This window comes from Conger conger, chromosome 9 (genome assembly GCF_963514075.1).
Source record: "Conger conger chromosome 9, fConCon1.1, whole genome shotgun sequence".
NCBI classification, from domain to species: domain Eukaryota; kingdom Metazoa; phylum Chordata; class Actinopteri; order Anguilliformes; family Congridae; genus Conger; species Conger conger.
Window position 1 is genome coordinate 25,855,171 of NC_083768.1, and position 21,082 is coordinate 25,876,252.

Sequence of the window (21,082 nt, forward strand, 5' to 3'; positions counted from 1 at the left end):
TAAAATACTGGGCTTGCAATTGAGGTTGGAACGAAAACCAGCATACACAGCCACAGAGAAGCCCTCAGGACTGACTTTGGGAACGACTGTTGTAGGCTACACAAGTGTACTGCCCAACAGTTTTCCTGAAATGGCCTATAATGATGGATGGGAGATGCTGGTGACAGTAGACATGAACATAATTCAGCAGTTAAAGTCTGAGAGCTATTTCCACCGACATTGTTTCTGACAGCTGATCGTTTTTTTAGCAGTCACGTAATGGCTACTAGTAGAGCTGCCTCGGACACTCATTTTAAGTGGTTTGTTCCACCCTTGCTGGTGGCGACAAATCTGCAAGCCAGCACACCTAAATGACAGTGAAAAAACTGTGACGCTGTATAAAATGAACCACACAGGTAAATAGTATCTTTGTTATGTGTCGCCATCTTGTAATTCTCTGATTTGTAATTATTGATCATTTACAGTAAGACTGACACTGTAAAAGAATGACTTTAGATTACATCCTGTGGGCTATCAAGAGTGCATCCTTGTAAAAAAACAATACACCAACATGCATCATATTTTGTTGTATAATACTTTGTGGATTTAATTTAATTTTAGCAGTTTTAGGGGCGGTTTCACCAACACAAGATAAGCCTAGTCTCCATACAAAATTCAATTCCGTCCAGATCTAAGCTTTATCTATGTATGTCAAACCGTTTTTTTGTGTGTGCAAAAGATAGGAGTGGAAAACTTAAAAAAAGAAACCTACCATCTTCATTTGGAAGATGTGGAATAAGGCAGTTTACTCTTCATGTAATGTCTAACATGATTACACTAATCACCACATGGATGCCATTGAGTATAGTTAATAAATCATTATTACATTAAAGATGTCTTTGAACTGCTTGAACATTCTTTATTCATATCACAGACCGTAAAACACATTTGACGTCCTGCATCATTTGTATTACAAAGACCATTCTGATATATAGTTTGAACATAACATTGGCAAATGGATCTCAAAATCATACCTCAAAATCACTTGTAGCATATTGTCTGCAGCACGTATTAAAGACTTACGCTTATATACTGTAATTAAACAAGCACTTTCAAGCTTTTCTCAATCTGGATGGCAAAGAATGCCTTGAATAGCTCCGGTTATTCAAGGGTTTTATATTTCCTTTACTGTGCAACAAGTGCAATAATGTAGCAGCGCAGAGATATTCTGCTGACAGAACAGACAGTAGAAGTATGGTGGGGGTTGTGGAGTGAAAATCAGCTTAGTTATGCCACTGCAGAAACCTACAAAATTCAACAAATGGGAACTAACCTTTTAACAGCTCTGAGCTGACAGTATCTGCATGAATTCGACTGTACAGTAGCTAGGTGGCTACACAATTAAAATCAGAATAAGATTATGCATAATATGTATGGTGAATGATCGAATAACATTAAGGCAAATCACCTTTTCCCCACACTTCTCCCCTATTTGGAATGTCCAGTTGTATTTATTCAGTTCACATTGTCACAACCATTGCTATTAATTTAGGAGAGCATAGATAAGTGCTGTCCTCTGAAATGTGATATCAGCCATTGCTTCTTGTTACATCACAGATCATAATCACCTCACAAATAATGCTTTATTTGTGGTCAAATCCTCGCTGGTAATGTCTGTATAACATTCCCAGAAAATTAGGACAGGTAAGATAAATGTTCCTTAATTTGATTATTTTTAAAGGTACAATAGGTAATTTCGGACTTCTAACGGTCAAGAAAGGAACTGCAGCAACAAACACCCTCAAACCACAACACTGTTTATCCCTCCCCCTTCTCTGTGAACACACTGATGTTGAATGAAACCCTGTGTCAAATGGCTATCAGTTTTCTGTAATAATAAAAAGATTGTACTCCTTTGGCTCAACAAAATGGAGATTCCCCCAAGCCTATTTCCAGAATTGTGTTCTAGTCACTACAGTTGTCTACGCAGTCCTGTGCCCTCTTAAAGACATCATAGATGCTGACCAAAGGAAACATGGACAGTGCACCAATCAGAGAGCCAGCCTGGATGAAGACTCCACACCATAGTAAAGCTGAGTGTCCTGCTTCATGTAGTAGGGACCCAATAACAACCTTCACGTAGGAAAACGTGCCTGTGAAGATGATCCATGAGGTCACCTGAACAAACATCATCAGAAATGTCAACCCACTTATTTCTCTGAAGCATGTTGATAACTTGTGGCTGTTTTGTTTATAGCCGATTACTTAAGTACTATACTATTAAAATAGTTTATTTTGTTCTTATACAGTGCAGTCCATAAGTATTTGGACAGTGGTACAATATTGGTTCTTTTGGCTCTGTACAGCAGCACATTTGATGAGTCATATTCCTTCTTTCATTTAAATTCACAAATCCATTGGGCAGGGGTACAGAATCAAAAGAACAGAAATTGTACCACTGTCCAAATACTTAGACTGCACTGTATATTACAGTACATGCAGTATGCTGTAATACTCACCACCAAAGCAATTCCAGTAGTGTTATGTAGGAGTGGAGGACAGGGACTAAGGGCAGCAAGAACCAATAGGTAGACTGCAAATAACCCACCAACAGCAGACACAGCCCCAAGCCCCATGCTAGACCTGTAATAGTGGAACACAGGACAGTAAGGCCCAATCTAACGTAATCTGTATGATATGCCCTTGCTTTGGAGGATGCTGACAGGACATCGTGCCTGATTTTTGCTTAGAGGTAAGGCTACAGCTGTGTACAGGTATGTGACTTAATCTTGGCAAGTTGTCAAGACAGTTCCCACTTGTCAGCCAGTAACTATGGAAAAACCTATGTATTAATGTTTTTTGGGAAAATGGTGGGAAAATATTAACACTAAATAATAAGTACTTACAAAAATGTATTTAACATAATTCATTTGAAGAACATGGAAAATATCAGGACACCACAAACTCTATCCTGAGGTACTGCAGCACTAATTTACTTACCTAGAAGTCATAAGCAGTATCGGTTATGCGGTTAACCGTTTAGAAAATGGGATGGAAAATGTTTACAAAAACTGATGATTTGTCCCATCCATAATTGTAGTTATTGCTGCTAAAGATGGTGCAACCAGTTGTTAAGATTAAGGGGGTAATTACTTTTTAATTGACAGGGATGATATGGGTGTGGGGCTGAAATAAAAAAAAAAAAAGGTTGTTTTGTGTTCCCTCTGTATTATTTGTCTAAAGATCTGAAACCATTCAATGTGACAAATATGCAAAAATTAAAACCCAAATCTTATGGGTTTCAATGGTTTTAAGATTCCCAGTTAACTTGCCAGCTAGCTCCAAGATAATTCTGATTTATTCTATTTATCAATTCAAAATTATTTCTTGGCTAGCTACCTTTGATGCCAAGCACAAAACCCAAGCTAAATAGCAAGCTAGCTAGTTAACGGACTGGCTAGCTAGCTAGCTTCTCTAGCTTGGTTTAATTCAATTACATTGGCGCATTAAATAATGCACAGATTATAAACAGAGGATACATTTTGTGTCTGCATTATATGCAGTGTGGCACGTAATATTTGGACAGTGGCACAATTTCTCTTGTTTTTTTGCCTTCCAGCACATTGGTCTTGAAATGAAACCATGAAAACTCAACTTTCAATTCAGGGTATTTATGTGCATATCGGGTGATCCATGTAGGAAGTGCAGTACTTTTGTTCATAGAACCCCCCCCCCCCCCAGGGGATCTTATGTAATTGGGGAAATAAACAATCTAAAAGACAATTTTTTTTTTTGTATTGGGTTGCAAATCCCTTGCATTGGATGACTGCCTGACATCCCCGACCCATAGACATTCCTGCAGCTATCTTTAGTTCCTGTTAGTTTCTGGGGTGTTTTGCCTTCAGGCCAAGTCATCTGCAAGGGAAGTGCTCAGTTTGATTCAGGAAGGGTGATTGACTTGGCAAGTCAATAACATTACTTTTTAGCCTTGGCTGCTGTATCATTATATTTGAGGTTGTCCTGCTGCAAGGTGAATGGCCATCCAGTGAGTTGCCGCTTCCTTCAGCAGTTGCATCTTCAATGAAGACAAGTGAGCCAGTTCCAGTGGCAGCCATTCATGCCCAAACTATAACACTACCTCCACCTTGTTTCACAGATGAGGGGGTACTTTGTATCAGTTCCGGTATTTTACCACACTTTCCACTTACCATCACTTTGGTACAGGCTAACAGTCATCTCATCTGTCCAGAACTCTCTGTTCCAGAACTCAACATTCATTAATATACTTTTTAGCGCAGTCTAATTCTGTTTTTGAGGAGGGACTAGTATAAAAAGGACTGTAATTCATACACAGATCACCCAATATGGATACAAATACTCTTGAAATTAATGCGGACAGTCTGTACTATAACATCATATTCATAGTTTTATCTCAAATACAATATGTTGGAATGCAGAGCTAAAACAACTCAAATTAACTGCATATCCACAAATGTATATGCACAAACGGATACTACACCTACCTGCAGAGGACAAACATTGCGATAAAACAGGCAAGGGGGTTGGCAATGTTTCCAAGGATGACTGAGAGGTGAAAGGTCATGTTGCCATAGGGTAGACAGGAAAAGCTTTGTACTGAGGGTAGTATTCCATTTGTTAGAGCATTTGAGACGCCCAACAGCACAAGTAAGTAGATGTTGTGTGAGGTCCAGAAAGTTTCAGCAGCAAGGGGTTTCACCCCCTCCACTTGGTCATCCAACCCGACAGCGTCTCCATTCTGCAGAGGGTGAATCTCTTCCATCTCTTCTTTAGTAGTTGAGGAGCCTGCACCTTTAGCATCTTCTGCAGCTGGCTGAGAACGTACTTGGAATGTCAATGCCAGGAAAGAGAGGCCTGAGAATATAAGCATGGCAAAAAGGAACCAGAAGAAATTCTGGGCAGGAAAACTTTCCTTAAAGTAGTATGGCTCTAGGGTGCCATTCCCCATGGTGCTGTTCAGACATTCCAACTTTCCCACACCTTGTCCCAGAGCCACTACACAGGGAAAGAGTGCACTGAGGCCCTGGCCAATGAAAAAGGTACGGATGTACTCTGGAGGAAACCGAAACATGAAGGGCAGGAAGGTAACATTGGACGTGCAGCAAACAACTGCCAGCACAAATGACAACAAGAGAAAAGGCACAGAGTGAAGTGTCCCAGCCACGCTGACTACATGGGACCAAAAAATGGCCAGAAGAGCTGATGCTACAACAGCCAGCACCTGGATGATGTGGATAACTAATTGTTCATTCAGCCTTTCTGGTGCAAAGTGGTGTATTACAGTCACAATCACTGGACCAAGGTTTCCAAAGGCAATTAACACAGAGAGATAGGCAGGCAGGTTCCAACCTATAAGAAAGTTTAAAAGACATATGAGTGAATTATTGCATTTGTACAGAAGCAGAAATTTCCATTTTGAATTGATATCTCAAAGTGTATTTTTCATTCAGCCAACTGATTTTTAAGGCTCATAATTTTCAGTTTATTTTTTATGAAAAAATCTGGGTATTTTAAAGGTTTTTTTTTTTTTTTTTTTTTTCAAAAGACGGATCATAATGCAATTTCCTGGATAATTCTTTTATTCTAGTTTTAAACATTGCACTTTCTTTTAACCATAGGCTTTGTGAATGGAACAAACCACTATTCCTTTTCAATTCCAGGGCCGAAGCTGCTAATTAAAACTACTTAGCTGATGCTGCACCGTTCACTTGTCAGCAACCTCAGAGTAACACCCAACTTAAGGACTTAGCTGGTTTCTGCAGCAAAAACGAGGAGCCTTAGGCACTTGCTTCCTTTATTGCACCAAGAAAATGACACACAGCTGCAAAACTCCACTCAATAATGGCAATGGTCTAGATCAGGGGTATTCAATGTATGCAACAAAAAACAGAATACATAGGGATCCTGCAGGACTGACATTGAATACCCCTGGTCTAGAGAACCAAATCCATAATAGATTTTAATTCCAAATTCATTTCAAAGGTGGAAAAATATCAATAAGAAAATAAAAGATCGGGGCGAAAATCGGTTTAATCCAAACTGTCCTTTTTAAAAGAAAAAATTAAAAAAGGGAATTTTTCAGGGGAAATCGATCAAAACTGACAATGATGAGCCTTGCTGAGTGTCATTTGTAAAACTATCACACAACCTGAATAGAAATAATTATAAATCTATAAGAAAATTTAGACACATGGTGATAGAAAAAATACGGCAAGATATATCTGTATGTATGTCCAAAAACGTTTCTTTGTAAATTAAAACAGAGAAACATGGTTCACACTGACCTTCAGGCAGAACATTGACCACCACTGGCAACTCAACCCACAGTGAGTTGACCGAGATCCAAGAGCCCATTCCAAAGAGAGCTACAAGTATGTGAGTCACAGCTCCAGAGTTCCATTGATAATCTGCCATTTGAACACTGGGAGGGGAAAACAAAAATCAACAAAGTATTTCTTTGAGGTCAAATTGACTAAAGACCATCTGTTATCGTTATGGGTAGTTCACGTCTTTAAATCAAATTTACATGCACATATTATTTATCAGAGCAATATGTTCATCGGCATTATTATTTATAATAACAGGCCAATGGAGTTTTTTGTTTCTAGGCTTAAAAAACATATTGGCACTTTTTCAACATTGAGAGATAATGTTGCTTATCAATTAAAGTGGCTGGAATTCATTACATATAGGTGTACCGACTAATTAACTAATGTCAATTACAATAACACACATTTCAAATCAGGCATAAAATCCGTATAGAAAAAAACCTCAGGATGGTATGTGCGTGATCAGGACCGCAGGGCCACCCCACCTCCCCCCTCAACTCCTCCAAATACGTACCACCAACAAATAGACCTAAACAAGCACATGCCTACATGCGTGGGGACATCTATCCAGAATGAGAGGGTTTCAAGGCTGCAAGTTCAATAAGGCAAATCCATGTCCCGTCAGACATTTATAAGCAATGATTAGGTCACCCCTATTTCCCTTGAGAAATCGAATAGCATAATCACCTTTCACCCAAAATTTTATTTTTTGTGCATTATCTGGCATACGCAAATGCTAACTATAAAGGTCAGAAGCACCACCTTGATATGTATAATTAAGAAATCACAGGTTGAAGAAAGACGGAGGCAAGGATCATTTTGGTAGAGGGATTAACCCCTTAATCTCACCAGCCGAGAGCAATTCGCGCCAGGATAATGCACATTTATCCTATTATTTATTTAATATTTATTTAATTCAGTTTATTCTGAGCCATAATAGCCCAAACCAATAACCAGTAGCATTAACGGTAGGCTAACGGCCATATAGCCTAACAGTGTCAGTGGCGTTACCAGAATATCTGCACTTTTCTTAATTACTTAACTGCACATAACTTAATTCCCAATTGTCGCAGGATAATGCGCATTTCTAAACATCACTTCTGGCTGAGGTGCAGATAACAGTAGTTGCCCATAGCTAGGCCCCCTTAGAACATGTACCAAATAACCAAAAATATGCTAGACTGGATGTAATACTTTTGTTTGAGTAACAGGGCCATTCCACGTCAACTCCAGGACGTTCCACCACAGCACCTATTGGATTTCTGTTGGTAGACAATTATGAAATATAAAATTCCTAGAGCCATTTAAAGTTTGGCGGGTGTTGCAATGAAAAACACGTCATGGCACAAAATGTGATATTAAGAGGTCCATAACATTGTGACATGGCATAAAATAACATGGCAGCCTTAGGCAGAAGGGTGGACTGACATTGCCACTGAGGAAATAAGGGGATGTCTGAAAGGGGAAAAAAAACCATGTACAGCAGCATTTTTTAAATCTTTTTATTCATGTCTACAAAGAATACAGTCAAATCTCAATCATCTTATACTTTGACAAATTAACTACAGAAGATGTTTGCTGGCCAAAACATGAGAAAATTCTTACAATAGTTTAAATGCTGCAAACTAATTGAAAATAGAGTTATTTAAAATGGGGAAAAAGGCACTTTTTTTTTTTACTGTCAATCATAAATATTAAAGAATATGAAGATCTTAATATCTATGCCAGCTTTATAGATTTATAGGGAAGCATTAATGTATCAAACACACAGAAACCACTGCAATCCACACTTCTCAACTTTACAACAGCAGACAACTTTACAACAGTCCACAATGAAAAGTTAAAATGGGAACGCCACCATAACTTGGTAAATTTCACCAGCAAAATAGCATCAGAAGTAATTAAGAGACTAATATACAATTCCACTTTCTTACCATTTAAAGGGAAACCAAATGCCACTTTAATGATAGCATTTTGTTGTTGGCAGGTTAAAAACATTCTTGTGTTTTGGTTGTGTCGAAACCTTACTTCCAAAACACTATGGTGAGACGGATTTATCCAGAATGGGATGGAAATGCAATAGGTGTTCCTCTTTCCCCATATCAGTGGACAGACCAATGCAATGTTCTTCAAATGCTGACACTTAAATCTGTAAAATGAAGAAATTGCAGGCAACTAATGCACCAGGAAGCGACATTCAGGTAGTCAAATCAGAAAACAAAATATATGTAAATTATGATGTCAGATTTCAGCTTTTAGGCAGCTGGACATGATAAAACAAGGATTGCTAATAAAGGTTTACACTGTGTTCTCAGTGACTTGATTGACCAGTCGCTCACATGTACTAGGCAGAGGGAGGGGCAAGAGCTTACCATCGTTTCCTCTTGGTGGTCTGGCGCAGCTACATTTTTAAATTGAGAAATAATGGCCATCTCGCTACCCAACAATATATCCATCACTCGTGGTTGTTAGCTCCCTGGATCTCCATCTCACTCACTACCAATACCTTTATCTCTCAATAAATAAATATCTCTCACTAGCTGGCTAGCTAGCAATCTCTCCATCTCCATCAACTGCTAGCTTATAAAACATAAGTCATGCAAACAAAACATTTTTGAATTGAATAGATTAACGATAGCCAGCTCTGAGGTGCTGTAAAAACTGAACATGTCCTGGTGTTAATGGGACTGATTTTGGTGGAGGAGGGTACATATGCCTTAGTCTGCAAAATCGGTTACAGTAATAAGAGGTGCAGATCACCGATTGGATGTTGCCAGGCAATGCAGTTGAAAGATGCCACCTGGCAACTTCTTTTTGGCCAACTTTTGTCGCTCATGTTGCTGGCCGCACTCGGCTTCAAGGACTTCTGGTCAACCAAATCACTTAGTGTGTGGACACAGGGTTATTGTGTTCAACCAAAAATGTTCAAGATCCATATTTTAATAGTAGCTTTTCAGAACATCAAATACCGTAACCACCTCTATGTATTCACAGACCACATTAATTTCTAACATTAAAAATAATAAAATGTATGCCATCAACTTAGTGAAAAGATAAACACACAGCTGAAGGGCATCCCAATAGATTTTCAGGTTCCGTTGCAATTTTTTTCTATTTCAATTTACAAGTGCAGAATGCACTGAATAGCAAAGCCTACGAGTAGGGCTTTCACGTAGGTACATTTCAATCAGACATTGTACATGCAAATTAATGTATGTACCATACCATGTTACTCAAGTTTAACTTTAGAATTTAAATTCAAAGTTCTCCCTGTAATTTTTGTAGGTGACAATTCTCTTCTTCCCCAAATTTATGTCTCTTTTGATTAAAGATTTAGGATCTGGATTATAAGAAGCTTCATGTGTGTAATTGTGCTGGCTATGTCCCATTTCATCTTCCTTATTACACACTGACCTCTCAATCACTGTGCCAACACATGCATTGCCATTATCTGGTAACACCATTTTCAGTTTGGTAATCATGTCTGCTAAAGAGAAGCCAATTTGATTCAGGTTCTTGTCTCTTGAACCAAGAATGAGTTTTTGGTAACTGATTTCACATCGAATTGCTTCCCGCTTCTGAGCATGACTAGCACCATCCAGCTTGGCCAATAGGTGGTCAACATCTTGCTTGTTTGTACATGGTCCTCCATTTTTAGCAACTGCAATTAGGATTGAATTCTTTGTTGTAATGTCCTGGAGAAGCTTTTCCTTTTCCTTTGGATCCACATCCCCTCTTGGCATTTGAAAAAACTTACCCATGCCACTTCCTGTATATTTGCCTTGACAATGAGGCGCCATTTCCGAAGGTGTGGTAATCTTCTCATTTGAAATCTGTACAGGGTTAGTGGTACTATGGGCCAACACAGTGGCAACGCCACTCTGTGGCAGTGAAGAACCATCTTTAGAAGTCTCAAGAGACTTGGTCATTGGAGCAGCAGCTGAATGGTCCAGCTTTTGGGACTTGTACAGGTAGGCATGACCATAAGCATACTCCCCCATCAAATGTGACAACTGGCAGTTTCTCAATTTAGCTGATATTTCTGGTGCAGGATCTTGGCAGTAAACACCACCTGGTAAGAAATCCTTCAGATTTGCTTCAGTTACTGTTTTGATTGTTTTCATGATTTTCTCTAGGCACTTTCTGATTAGAGCAGCATACTGGTTTTCAGAATTTGGTCGACAGTATGAAAACACCCCATCAAAATACTTTTCTTGCAGAGGAAACTGGTGGAACATATTGTTCTCTGAGTATTCAGGCAAGAGGAGTAGAGAAGAATCTTCAGACCACTGCGCAAGGCTTTGATAAAGGCAGTGTACATATCTGTGGAAGTACACATACTCTGCACTGCTTTTTAGAAGCTGCCAATAAGGCCCCAGAATTTTACAGTAGATAATGGCAAGAACACAAACAAGGGCCTGGATGACCTGATCACTGGCATCATCTCTGACACTTTCCTGAATGACATTCAGTTGGTCAAAGGTGTTGAATAACACAGGATCTGAAAAAAAACTAGTGATGTCATGATGATGGTGGACCAGACCTGCAGCCCCCTCAAAGTAGTTGTTGAAGCGGTTGGATTGACAGACAGCTAATCTAGAAGGCTTTTCTCTTGCCCGACAAAAATTAAGCCACTGTTTCCTACAGCTGTGCTTGGTTTCACCACGAGGACTCAAAACATCACAGGCCATTCGGATATAACGTGAAGCAGCGCTCTCTGAAAAGTTAACAAAGCTGGAGAATTTAGGATTGTTGTCACGTCCTAGCTTTTCTCCAGTTGACAAAATGATTTCCCGTTCAAGAGCTAGTATCTGCTGTTCAACTGCATCACTCATCTCATGAAGAAAATGTGCATTGCAGTCAAGAAAATGTAATGGTGGTGTCACTTTTTGAAACTTCTTAACCTTCTCACTAAACTCTTTCATGACAGGATCTTCATTCAACATTAACAAAACATTTTTATGGAGGATATCTTTGGAAACTTGTTTAGATTCTTCCGTTTTTTCACCATAGACACTTGACAGCTTTTGAAGTGAAAGCATGGAGACATCAAGTAATGTTAAAGCTTCAGCTTTAGTGGAATCTGGACTTCCTACCGAACATATTGTCCGTTCTGGTGTTTCTAAAGGATGTTCATTTGTAGAAGGATCACATTCTTCCTTTACCTTAAGTATGGTGTTTGTTGGTTTGGACTGAACAGCAGAGAAATGTTCAGATTTTACAGCAAACCTATTAACATTTCTTTTTGCATTCTTTTCAGACTTGGCCTTTAGTTTCTCCCCACCATTACCTTGAGAAAGTGAATCTTGATTAATTGTCTTTGATGTAGCCACCAATACATCATTACCTCTGTGAAATAGTTTGGTCAGCTTCTCGCGGTTGCGGTATTTTTTGAGAAAGCGTTTCTTCTTTCGACTGGTTTTCTTGGTTTTACCACACTCCACTCTGGGAACCAGCTCAAATTTAGCTTGAAGAAACTTTTCCATCATACCATTTCTCCGAGACGTGCTTCGCTGATACAGCGGATAGTCCAACTTTAATTTCTTCAGTTTAGTTTGAAGGACTTTGCTAGCCTTCTGAATGTTGCCATTGCTACAAAACTGTGGGTTGAAATTCCTCAACCATGACACCAATACCAATACGTCCATTTGTTCCCTCGAGATAAAACTGCTCAGTTCCAGAATCAGGCCATTTGTAACTTCACAGCATTTTGCCCGATCAGAGAAGTCTGACATTTCTAACAGATCTGTTCTTCCAATTCCAAGGGTATCACAAATTGGACCAACATATTCAAAGTTTATATCCGATTCAAGGAAATTTTCTCTTGCATTGCCACTCAAGCTCAAAGCTGTTGCAATGCTCCTTTCAATTAAACTACGAAAATCAGATGAATGATACATAGGAAAAATGTTCTGAAGCCATTTTACAATCTGTCCCCAAGACGCTTTGTTGTCCTGTCTCATTAGTCCCACTTGAATCAGGAACCGGTTCTTGCATGGTGGTATATCAAAGCAAGATCCTTCTCCAGACTGTGATCCCAAAAAATCTTGAACAACTTTAAAGAATGCGTCATCTCCTGTATAAAAATAAATAAATAAAAAAAGGTAAAAATTATTTTTATCTAACAACTTACATTTATAGGATACAATCTAGGACAAAATCCTTCACTGTTGCTGTTTAGCCTCTACTAAAATAAGATGGACAAATATTCATAATTATTTATTTGACAAATAATTTTGGATTGAATACTAAATATTGCAAGTCCACATATGAGAGCTGCAACAGTCACAGACTACCAAACTTTAAATGGGAGTACACAGAAAATTTACACTTTACAATTTCTATACATATTACAGAACAGTGCACTGACTATCAGTTACAATTAAAGCAAAAGGTTAATAAACCGCTGGTTGTAAAATCTGAGCTATGGGCTACGGAATATGGACTCTAGACTCACTGCAGCACAAAATACGATATATACATGCACCACGCACTTTATCAGCTATTTATTATATTTATTCGTTTTGACTTCTACTGCTTTAGCCTACCCACTTAAGTTGTGATGCACTGTGTGTTCAGAGATGCTCTTCTGCATATCACTGTTGTAATGCGTGGTTATTTGCATTATGGTCACCTTCCTGTCAGCTTTGACCAGTGAGAACATTCTCCTCTGATATCTCACAGTAACAATGCGTTTCTGTATGCAGAACTGCTGCTCACTGGATTTTTTTGTTTCTTTTTTGCGCACCATTCTTTGCAAACTAAGAGACTAGTCGGCACCAACAATCATTCCATGGTCAAAGACACTTTTCCCCCCCATTCTGATGGTTGATGTGAACATTAACTGAAGCTCCTGACCTGTATCTACATGATTGTATGCATTGCACTGCTGCCACACAATTGGCTGATTAGATAAATCACATGAATAAGAAAATGTAATTAAGTAAAAATGTAAATAAAGTGCTCGGTGAGTGTGTTTTTATATGTACACACAGTAGGCCTTAGGCACCTGTAAAATATTCTGTATAGATAAGATTTCAATGAAAGGTCCTAAAAAAAACATACTATACATTTTACATTACATTTTAGTAATTTGACAGAATAGTAATAGAATCAAATCAATATTTTTTGTGACCACCCTTCGGGTTAAAACTGCATCACTTCTGAGATATAGAACTGCAGGACAGCGTTGGCTAAGACTATCAGCAGTATAAGACTATGTATGTATGTATGTATGTATGTATATGTGTATGTATATATATATATATATATATATATATATATATATATATATATATATATATATATATATATACACACACACATACACACACATATATATATACACACTATATATATATATATATATGTATACATCTCTCTCAAGGAACTTCCACTGTATAGCTGTGCAATTGATCAAAAAGGAATCGTAATCGACGATAAGAGTCCAACAGACAATTCTGCTCATGTCAGTATTTTCGATAAGTGTTTAAAAATATTTAATAAAACTGTGGCGCATCTTGCGCCACTTTAAACCATCCATTTAAACTACAACACCCGTAGGCTACTTCGTAATGCCTAGTCATGTTTCCACCTCCTCCAGCCATCGTTCAAAATTCAGAACTGAAGTTGCGAGTTTGTCTTATACGCTTAACTTACAAGTACACAAAAAAGTACAACATTTGAGATGTATTTGAGACGCACTTGTACTATAACATCATGACTTTTCTGACCGTAATAAGACATGCATCCGACTAGCAGCAGTGACTGACATCTGAAGCGACAGCTAGCCTATATAGCAAAAAAGTTCTAGATTTCTCTTAAATGTGCATTATGCAATATGTTAATGGTAAATAATGTTAGTTCCATTAATTGTAAATGTTAGTGTTATATTACATTTTAAAATATTTAATATTTGAATTAGTAATTTAAAAGTTCATTAAAACATTGTTTCACTGAACTATTTCCCAAAATTTCTTGTAATACATGGAGATGAGCCGCATGCAAGCATTTTTTATTGACAGGAAGCTGTGATGGTAGTTAAAATGTCATTTTATAACCATAAATATTAGAACATACTTATTGTTAGAGGTAAATATATATAATTATCGTATAGCACAGCTCTATTCCACTGATCATTAGATGACCAGAAAAGAAACAAGAGGGAGAGGGCTTGATATTACATATGTTCCTGTAAATTAATGAACGGATGTTGCCCGCTAATATGCGACTTTTTCCGTCACCGTTTTTGGCTGATTTTAAGAAATCAGGTTGCTTGTTTGCATGAATGTATGGTCGTTTCCACATGTATGGCTCACCTACTATTGCTCAAAGACACTAGCTTGCGTTAAAATTTTACAATCGATTAGGTAGCAATTCAACTCCCAGCCACGGTCCGCAATCGCAAAATTCAATCCAGTTGTTTGTGCAATGCCACTCGTCAAAATTAACTTGTCAAAGACTTGTCAATTTCTACCCTGAATTTCTACGACCCCACTGCTGTAGGCTACCCAACTTCAATCAAAATATAGAACAGCCTAAAAAAATGATTTTATAAACGATTTATAAAGAATGCAGGATTTAAAATCTAAGGAAGTTAACTGGTTAGGAACTTGGCCATTTTGGTCAAGTGTCCATTTCAGTTAACCTTTTAATCGATTAACCATGCCCATGCCAATTATACAGAAATGAAGATTGTAATATTTCTTAAAGCCCTATCGATAATATGAAATGGAATATTATGACAACCTTGGAGATGCAACCACCTAGTGGGGAAGTTTTCTTCAATATGAGAAAAGCGTTTAAAGAAATCAATTTAAAACATTTTGCAAAATAGCTCCACCCCTAGGGCATATATTTTTGCCACTTTCCACCATAAGCTTATTTTACACAACACTCTTGATTTATTTTTGATAATTTTGACTTAACTGAACTGATAAAATACAGCGATAAATATGTTCTGACAACATAATAAATGAAGTCAAATAGACTAGTATGTACATGCAGAATGAACTAACAAAAGCCAGGAATACAGATGTACATACATTTTTTGTTAAATTAGTTTTTTTTTTTTTAAAACAAAAAAAAATTATTTACTCACTCAGATCTTCACTAATATCAAGCACACTGTGCTTTGAGTCTCCTGTGAAAGCGGAGTCTTGCTCTTCATCCATTTCTGAGGACCAAGATGGATTCACATGGAACGTCGACATTTAAAACTTCTGGAGCAGCAGCTTCCAAATAAAGGTTACATCAGTTTTAGTTAGAAGCCTTGACCGATAACCATTGTTACTCAAAATGTAGTTGCATTATACAGTTGTATACAGTGGCTTCAGAAAGTATTCAGACCCCTTCACTCTTTGCGCAATTTATTGTATTGTAGATTCAATTTTAAATGAATACAATTGATTCTTCCCCCCCCGATCAAAAAACGTTTCAAAATATTTATTCAATTTATCCAAAAACTTAAATCCATTATTTATTCAAGTATTCAGACCCTTCATTCTGTACTGTTGAAGCCCCTTTGGCAGCAATTACAGCTTTGTGTCAACAAGCTTTGCACACCTGGATTTTGGCAGTTCCAGTTCTTCCTGGTAGATCCTCTCAAGCGCTGTCAGTTTGGATGGGAAGCATCTGAAAGTCCTGAGACATTCAAAAGACTTGTCCCAAAGCCACTCAGGCATCATCTTGGCTGTATGCTTCGGGTCATTGTCGTGCTGAATGGTGAAACGTCTCCCCATTCTGAAGTTGTGCACACTCTAGAGCAGGTTTGATTCGAGGATCTCTGCATTTGGCTGTATTAACCATTCCCTCAATTCTGACCACTCTCCCTGTCCCTGTTGCTGAGAAGCAACCCCCATAGCATGATGCTCCCACCGCCATGCTTCGCCTTAGGGATGGTATTAGCCAGGTGATGAGCAGTGCTTGGGGCCTCATGCATAGAATTGGTGTGGGTTTCATCCTACATTTAACCGTACAACCGGTTACCAAATTGTGCATAGAATGGCCGTAAGCATGAAAAGAATTTCATAAATCACACATACTAACCTTTTATTTATGAATCACAAATATCCATAAAAGTGTGCAGACAAGCTTTCTGACTTCACCCAGTGAATGTCATCAATTATCCATAAATGGTGGCTTAGTGCATCTTATTTCGGCATTTAAGTGTCCAAATGGTAGTAAAACTATGCCAGATAACGTAATTGCAACTGCAGTAAAACATAAGGGAACATAAAGGCAGAATTTTTTTTTAAATGGCAAGTAAAATCCTCAGGTCTCATTACATAGAAGTAATGTTAACAGTGCAAGCAAGACCACAACTTTTGTTCAGTCCCATTTGTATCCAGCAAAACAAAATATCTTTCTTGGCAAGCTTTGACAGGTTGGCTTGGGGTAATGGCATGGTCTCATCCTTACGTGCAAGGAAATCCTTAAAATTTAAAAAAAAAAAAAAATAATTAAAAAAAAAAAGCATGGAGGGTGTATCGCTCCTTTCGCAAAGTCTTCCAACGGTGCTATAGCACAGCTCTGAATGTGAATAGCTCACACAGGTTTTTATGGTTATGTCTATAATTAGCAAATATTTCACAACTGTCAAGCAAGTTATTGTTCCTAGTGCCATCGCCACTACATTAAGCGCATGTTGGTAGGCTGTTAATGACATTTATGTTGGAATTTTGTCCAAATTAACATATTTCTGTCGCTTTTAAACAACCAAACTGATACATACACTGCCCAGTTTTTGTAGGCTACACGTTTATGCTCTTCAGACATCACAGCTGATGTCAGATGGAGAATGCCATGATAGCATCTCATGCCTGCAATACAGCTGAACAGCACAAAGAACAGTTTGTACGGATGGTCTGGAGCAGCTGTGAAAGCAAACTCCAAGCGGGCTGTCGTATGCCTTTCACTCAAGAGTGGCTTCTAAAAGAAGTCTAAAAGAGTCTAGCCACTACCATAAAGGCCTGATTGACGTAGTGCTGCTGAGACGGTCATCCTTCTGGCAGGTTCTCTCATCCCTGCAGATGACTTCCGAAGCGGTGTTAGAGTGACCATTGAGTTCGTGGCCACCTCCCTGACCAAGGCCCTTCTTGTCCGGTTACTCAGTTTCGCCTGATGGCCATCTCTAAGAAGAGCCAGCACTCTGGTGATTCCAAGCTTCTTCCATTTCACAATTATCGAGGCAAACACTCAAAGCTTTAGAAATTATGTTATACCCTTGCCCTGACCTATGCCTCGCCACAATTTCATCTCGGAGGTATACAGAGTTCCTTGGACTTTGTGGCTTGGTTTTTGTCCTGACATGCAGTGTCATAATTGGTTACAAGACAATAAAGCATGCAAAAAGGAAGGGTTCTCAACAGTTGCTGAAGCCACTGTATACATTCTCTCAAACAATCCAGTTAACATTAAATACTGCATAACTCAGTCAATTGCCTGTTCAACAGGACTCTTTTGAGATGCACCAATAAAAAATTAAAAAGGCAAATTTAGCTAGGAGTATTTCACTAGTCTAGATATTATTTGACATGGTTGGCAATGTAAAATGCAACAACTTCTGTCTATATGCACAATATGATGTGCGAACCAAAGTTATGAAACTTGCAGTTTTTACAGTTCGATCATTACCCTGGCTCTAGAGTTGTCCCCCAATGCAACCATGAGGTGGCTCTACAGAAATATAAAATTATAGTAGGTTGATATTAGAAAAGGGCCGTTAAGTGAACCAATTTCCTATAAATTATGTCTAAACTGTCCCCAATTGAATAAAATGAATGGATAAACAAGTAATTGGTTCAAATGACAAGTGTACATGAATATGTAAATAAGAAGAGTTTTATAAATTGCACCCCCAAAAAAACTCTTAACTACCAACATAAATTCTCAGAGACACACAGTGCCGTGCAAAAGACAAAATAAACCACCTATCGTGTCGCCACCATGACCCGGTGTTAAGTCACTGTTTATCACGCAAATATTGGACATTATGTTCTCAACAGCAGCAGATTGGACAGTTCATGCCAATCAAGTCTGTCAGGCAGAAGCCATAGCGAAGAGGGATGAAAACATGCAAGAATAAATCCCTTAAATAAATAATTGAAAAAAGCTCACTGGCATGTTGGCTCAGCTGTGCCTGTGTTTAGTCCTTACATTCGGGTTTCAAAACATGCGGTAGATGGACCGACACCATACCAAAATATTGTATAGGTAGATGTATAATAACTCAAGCTCAAGGGGCGGGGTTTTACCATCAGCACATTCACAGAGAAGTGGAGGGATAAACAGTGTTGTGTTTTGAGGGTGTTTGTTGCTGCAATTCCTCTCTTGACCGTAAGAATGACCTATTGTACCTTTAAAAGGAAATGCTAATAAATTATCTTCCTAACCTATCTTCCAAAAAATTTCACATTTAAACATATAGATGTCGTATGGGGCGGCATTGGCTCAGGAGGTTAGAGCAGGCTGGCAGTCGGAGGGTTGCTGGTTCGATCCCTCACTAGGTGTGTCGAAGTGTCCCTGAGCAAGACGCCTAATCCCGTGTTTGGTGTGAATGGGCAAATGGGTGAATGAGAAGCTTTAATTGTACAGCACTATGGATAAAGGCACTATATAAATGAAGACTATTTACCATTCATCTAGCTTGCACTTGCCAAACAGTTCATGACGTTCATGGGCAAAGCATGCCAAGTAATTTAAAATTTCCCTATGTGCAGTTCACGCTATTGATTGACCAGTGTAAAGCAACAGCATAGGTTCCATTTCATAAATTAGAGTAATTCAGGAGAATATAGGCAGTTACTGAGCATTTAAACTACATGTTGCAGTGTATTCGGAGATTTGGTGCAAGCTATTACCCTTCTTTTCATGAAATGGTACACTCTACAAAATGGCGGATGCTATAAACCGTGGACCACGTTGGATATTGGGAATTATTATAGATCTAATCTGGACGTTCCTGCCATACACATTATGATTGAAATTAAGTCGTTTTTTTGCTTATTAATCAAGAAATGCTTTTACAACCATTCGTTTACAAAGGTGATGGCAGCCTCAATATAATTTGGATTCTTTAACACGCAATGCTCTCGTGTAAATTGAATTGTGTCCGTTCATGGCTTAACTTTAAAAAAAAAAACAACAAACGTCAGTTTCATTTAACTTACTTCACTTAGTCAGAAACAATAGGTTGCAGCTCCCAGAGTATTCGGAGCTAGCCAATGAGCAAGCTTGTCTACTGCAACTGGATAAAATAAATGTTGTAACTGTTATACAAAACTGTGGTGAAATGGTAACTCGTTACGTTGGTGCATCAAGTTTTGTCCGATTAGCTGATTAGCTACACAGTGTAATAACAATTAAAAAAAGATAAAAGGCAATATAATGTGCCATGACAGCGAACTAATAAGCAGCTAACGTTAACCAACTATAGCAATGAGTCGTCCACAATAAACAAAGCAAATTAGCCAACAAGCTAAGGGGGGAGGGGGGAGACACGGTTAATTGACGTGATTTGTTCAATATTATTTGCAAGTTACACTTAGCTAGCTAAACCAACAAACATCTCATCAAAACTAACATTTTGATGAAAAGGGAGCTAACGTTGAAGCTTGGTCGTTACACATCCAGCATAACCCATAGTTAGACAACAGGTTGGGGGTCAGAAGCAGCACAACAAGTAGCTAGAGCTAGCTCCAAAGTAAGTTAGCCAACTGTTCTGACGTTAACGTTAGCTGCCCTTCCGGATTTTCCTTAAAGTTCGTTCCTGAACGTTAACCAAGTAATGTTAGCTAACGTTAAATTAAAACGTCAGAAATGTTGGCTAACTTTTCGCCCTGTTATCTAATTCTTGTTAGTGTTTACGTTTCTAAAATGTGACGCCTTGTCTAGAGACTCATTTTAAAGTCTGCTTACAACATGAAACTTCCTTACCGTATCCGTCTTCACAACCTGCATAAAACGTGAGCTATAGAGCACGACGTCTCTGCTAGCCTAGATGTATGCAATACGCGACAAGTTCGACAACAGGAGGGTGCAGGACAGGCAAAGATTTTTACCGCCTCTTGCGTCCTCTTCTTTGGCCTAATGGTTGGCTGTACACCAATGTAAAGGTCCATAACGCCACCTACTGTACCGGAGTGTATAGTAATAATTATCGTCAACATCCTTCTTCTGTTTTGTTTAAGTGCATTACCGCCACCTACTGAATGTGCGTTATTTCGTTGGAATTTATTTATTCATTTAAAATAAGTAAATAAATAAATAACAGAAACAACAACAGCAACAACAACACACATATACCCCTCATTACCCCACATTAATTTCGATTGATCTATTTCCAAAGTATCTGACTTCCACCAAACCTTTTCTCTAAAATTCCATGAATCTCATCCCCCTTCACATCAGTAATACCCAAAATGTATTTTGCTGCATGCAATACCATATTAATCCTCTCTGATTTCATGACAATCTCACTAGCACAATTAATGACCATCCAAGTAAACGCTAAAAAACTTCTATCCATATTCATGCCGTGTCTCACTTTCTTTGTTGCTTCTGCCTGCAACGTTTTGCCCTGAGCTCACCCCCCTCTCCATTTTCCTTCTCTCACAATCCTTTGTACCCACTTTGTGATGTTTCCCTCAGTGAAAATGTAGGGGAAAATTCACAGAACAAAAGATCTCCCTCCTAAAAGCATGATAAACAATCACAAGTCAAAATCAGACTCCACC

The 21,082-nt window shown here is 38.4% G+C and overlaps 1 protein-coding gene across 10 annotated transcripts; it reads right to left on the reverse strand.

Annotated features, from left to right (window-relative positions):
* Positions 1–877: 877 nt before the first annotated feature.
* Positions 878–20,460, reverse strand: slc52a2 (solute carrier family 52 member 2). Of its 10 annotated transcripts, XM_061254404.1 has the most exons (6): positions 15,912–18,963; positions 15,448–15,580; positions 6,303–6,439; positions 4,503–5,367; positions 2,499–2,622; positions 878–2,157 (listed from the first exon to the last, which is right to left on the reverse strand). In XM_061254404.1, the coding sequence occupies exons 3-6, from the start codon at positions 6,430–6,432 to the stop codon at positions 1,945–1,947; spliced, it is 1,332 nt and encodes a 443-aa protein (XP_061110388.1). In that variant the 5' UTR covers positions 6,433–6,439; positions 15,448–15,580; positions 15,912–18,963; the 3' UTR covers positions 878–1,944. The 10 variants fall into 10 exon arrangements, with proteins under 10 accessions (XP_061110388.1, XP_061110391.1, XP_061110389.1 ...); XM_061254407.1 differs by lacking the exons at positions 15,448–15,580; positions 15,912–18,963 and adding an exon at positions 20,408–20,460; XM_061254405.1 differs by lacking the exons at positions 15,448–15,580; positions 15,912–18,963 and adding an exon at positions 20,283–20,405.
* Positions 20,461–21,082: the final 622 nt, after the last annotated feature.

Bases quoted from the DNA above. Each gene is read 5' to 3' on its own strand.
- slc52a2 (XM_061254399.1), bottom strand. From the start codon at position 15,559: ATGTCGACGTTCCATGTGAATCCATCTTGGTCCTCAGAAATGGATGAA. The intron at 12,424-15,447 runs GTGAGTAAATAA...ATTTTTATACAG, and splicing joins TGATATTAGTGAAGATCTGA to GAGATGACGCATTCTTTAAA.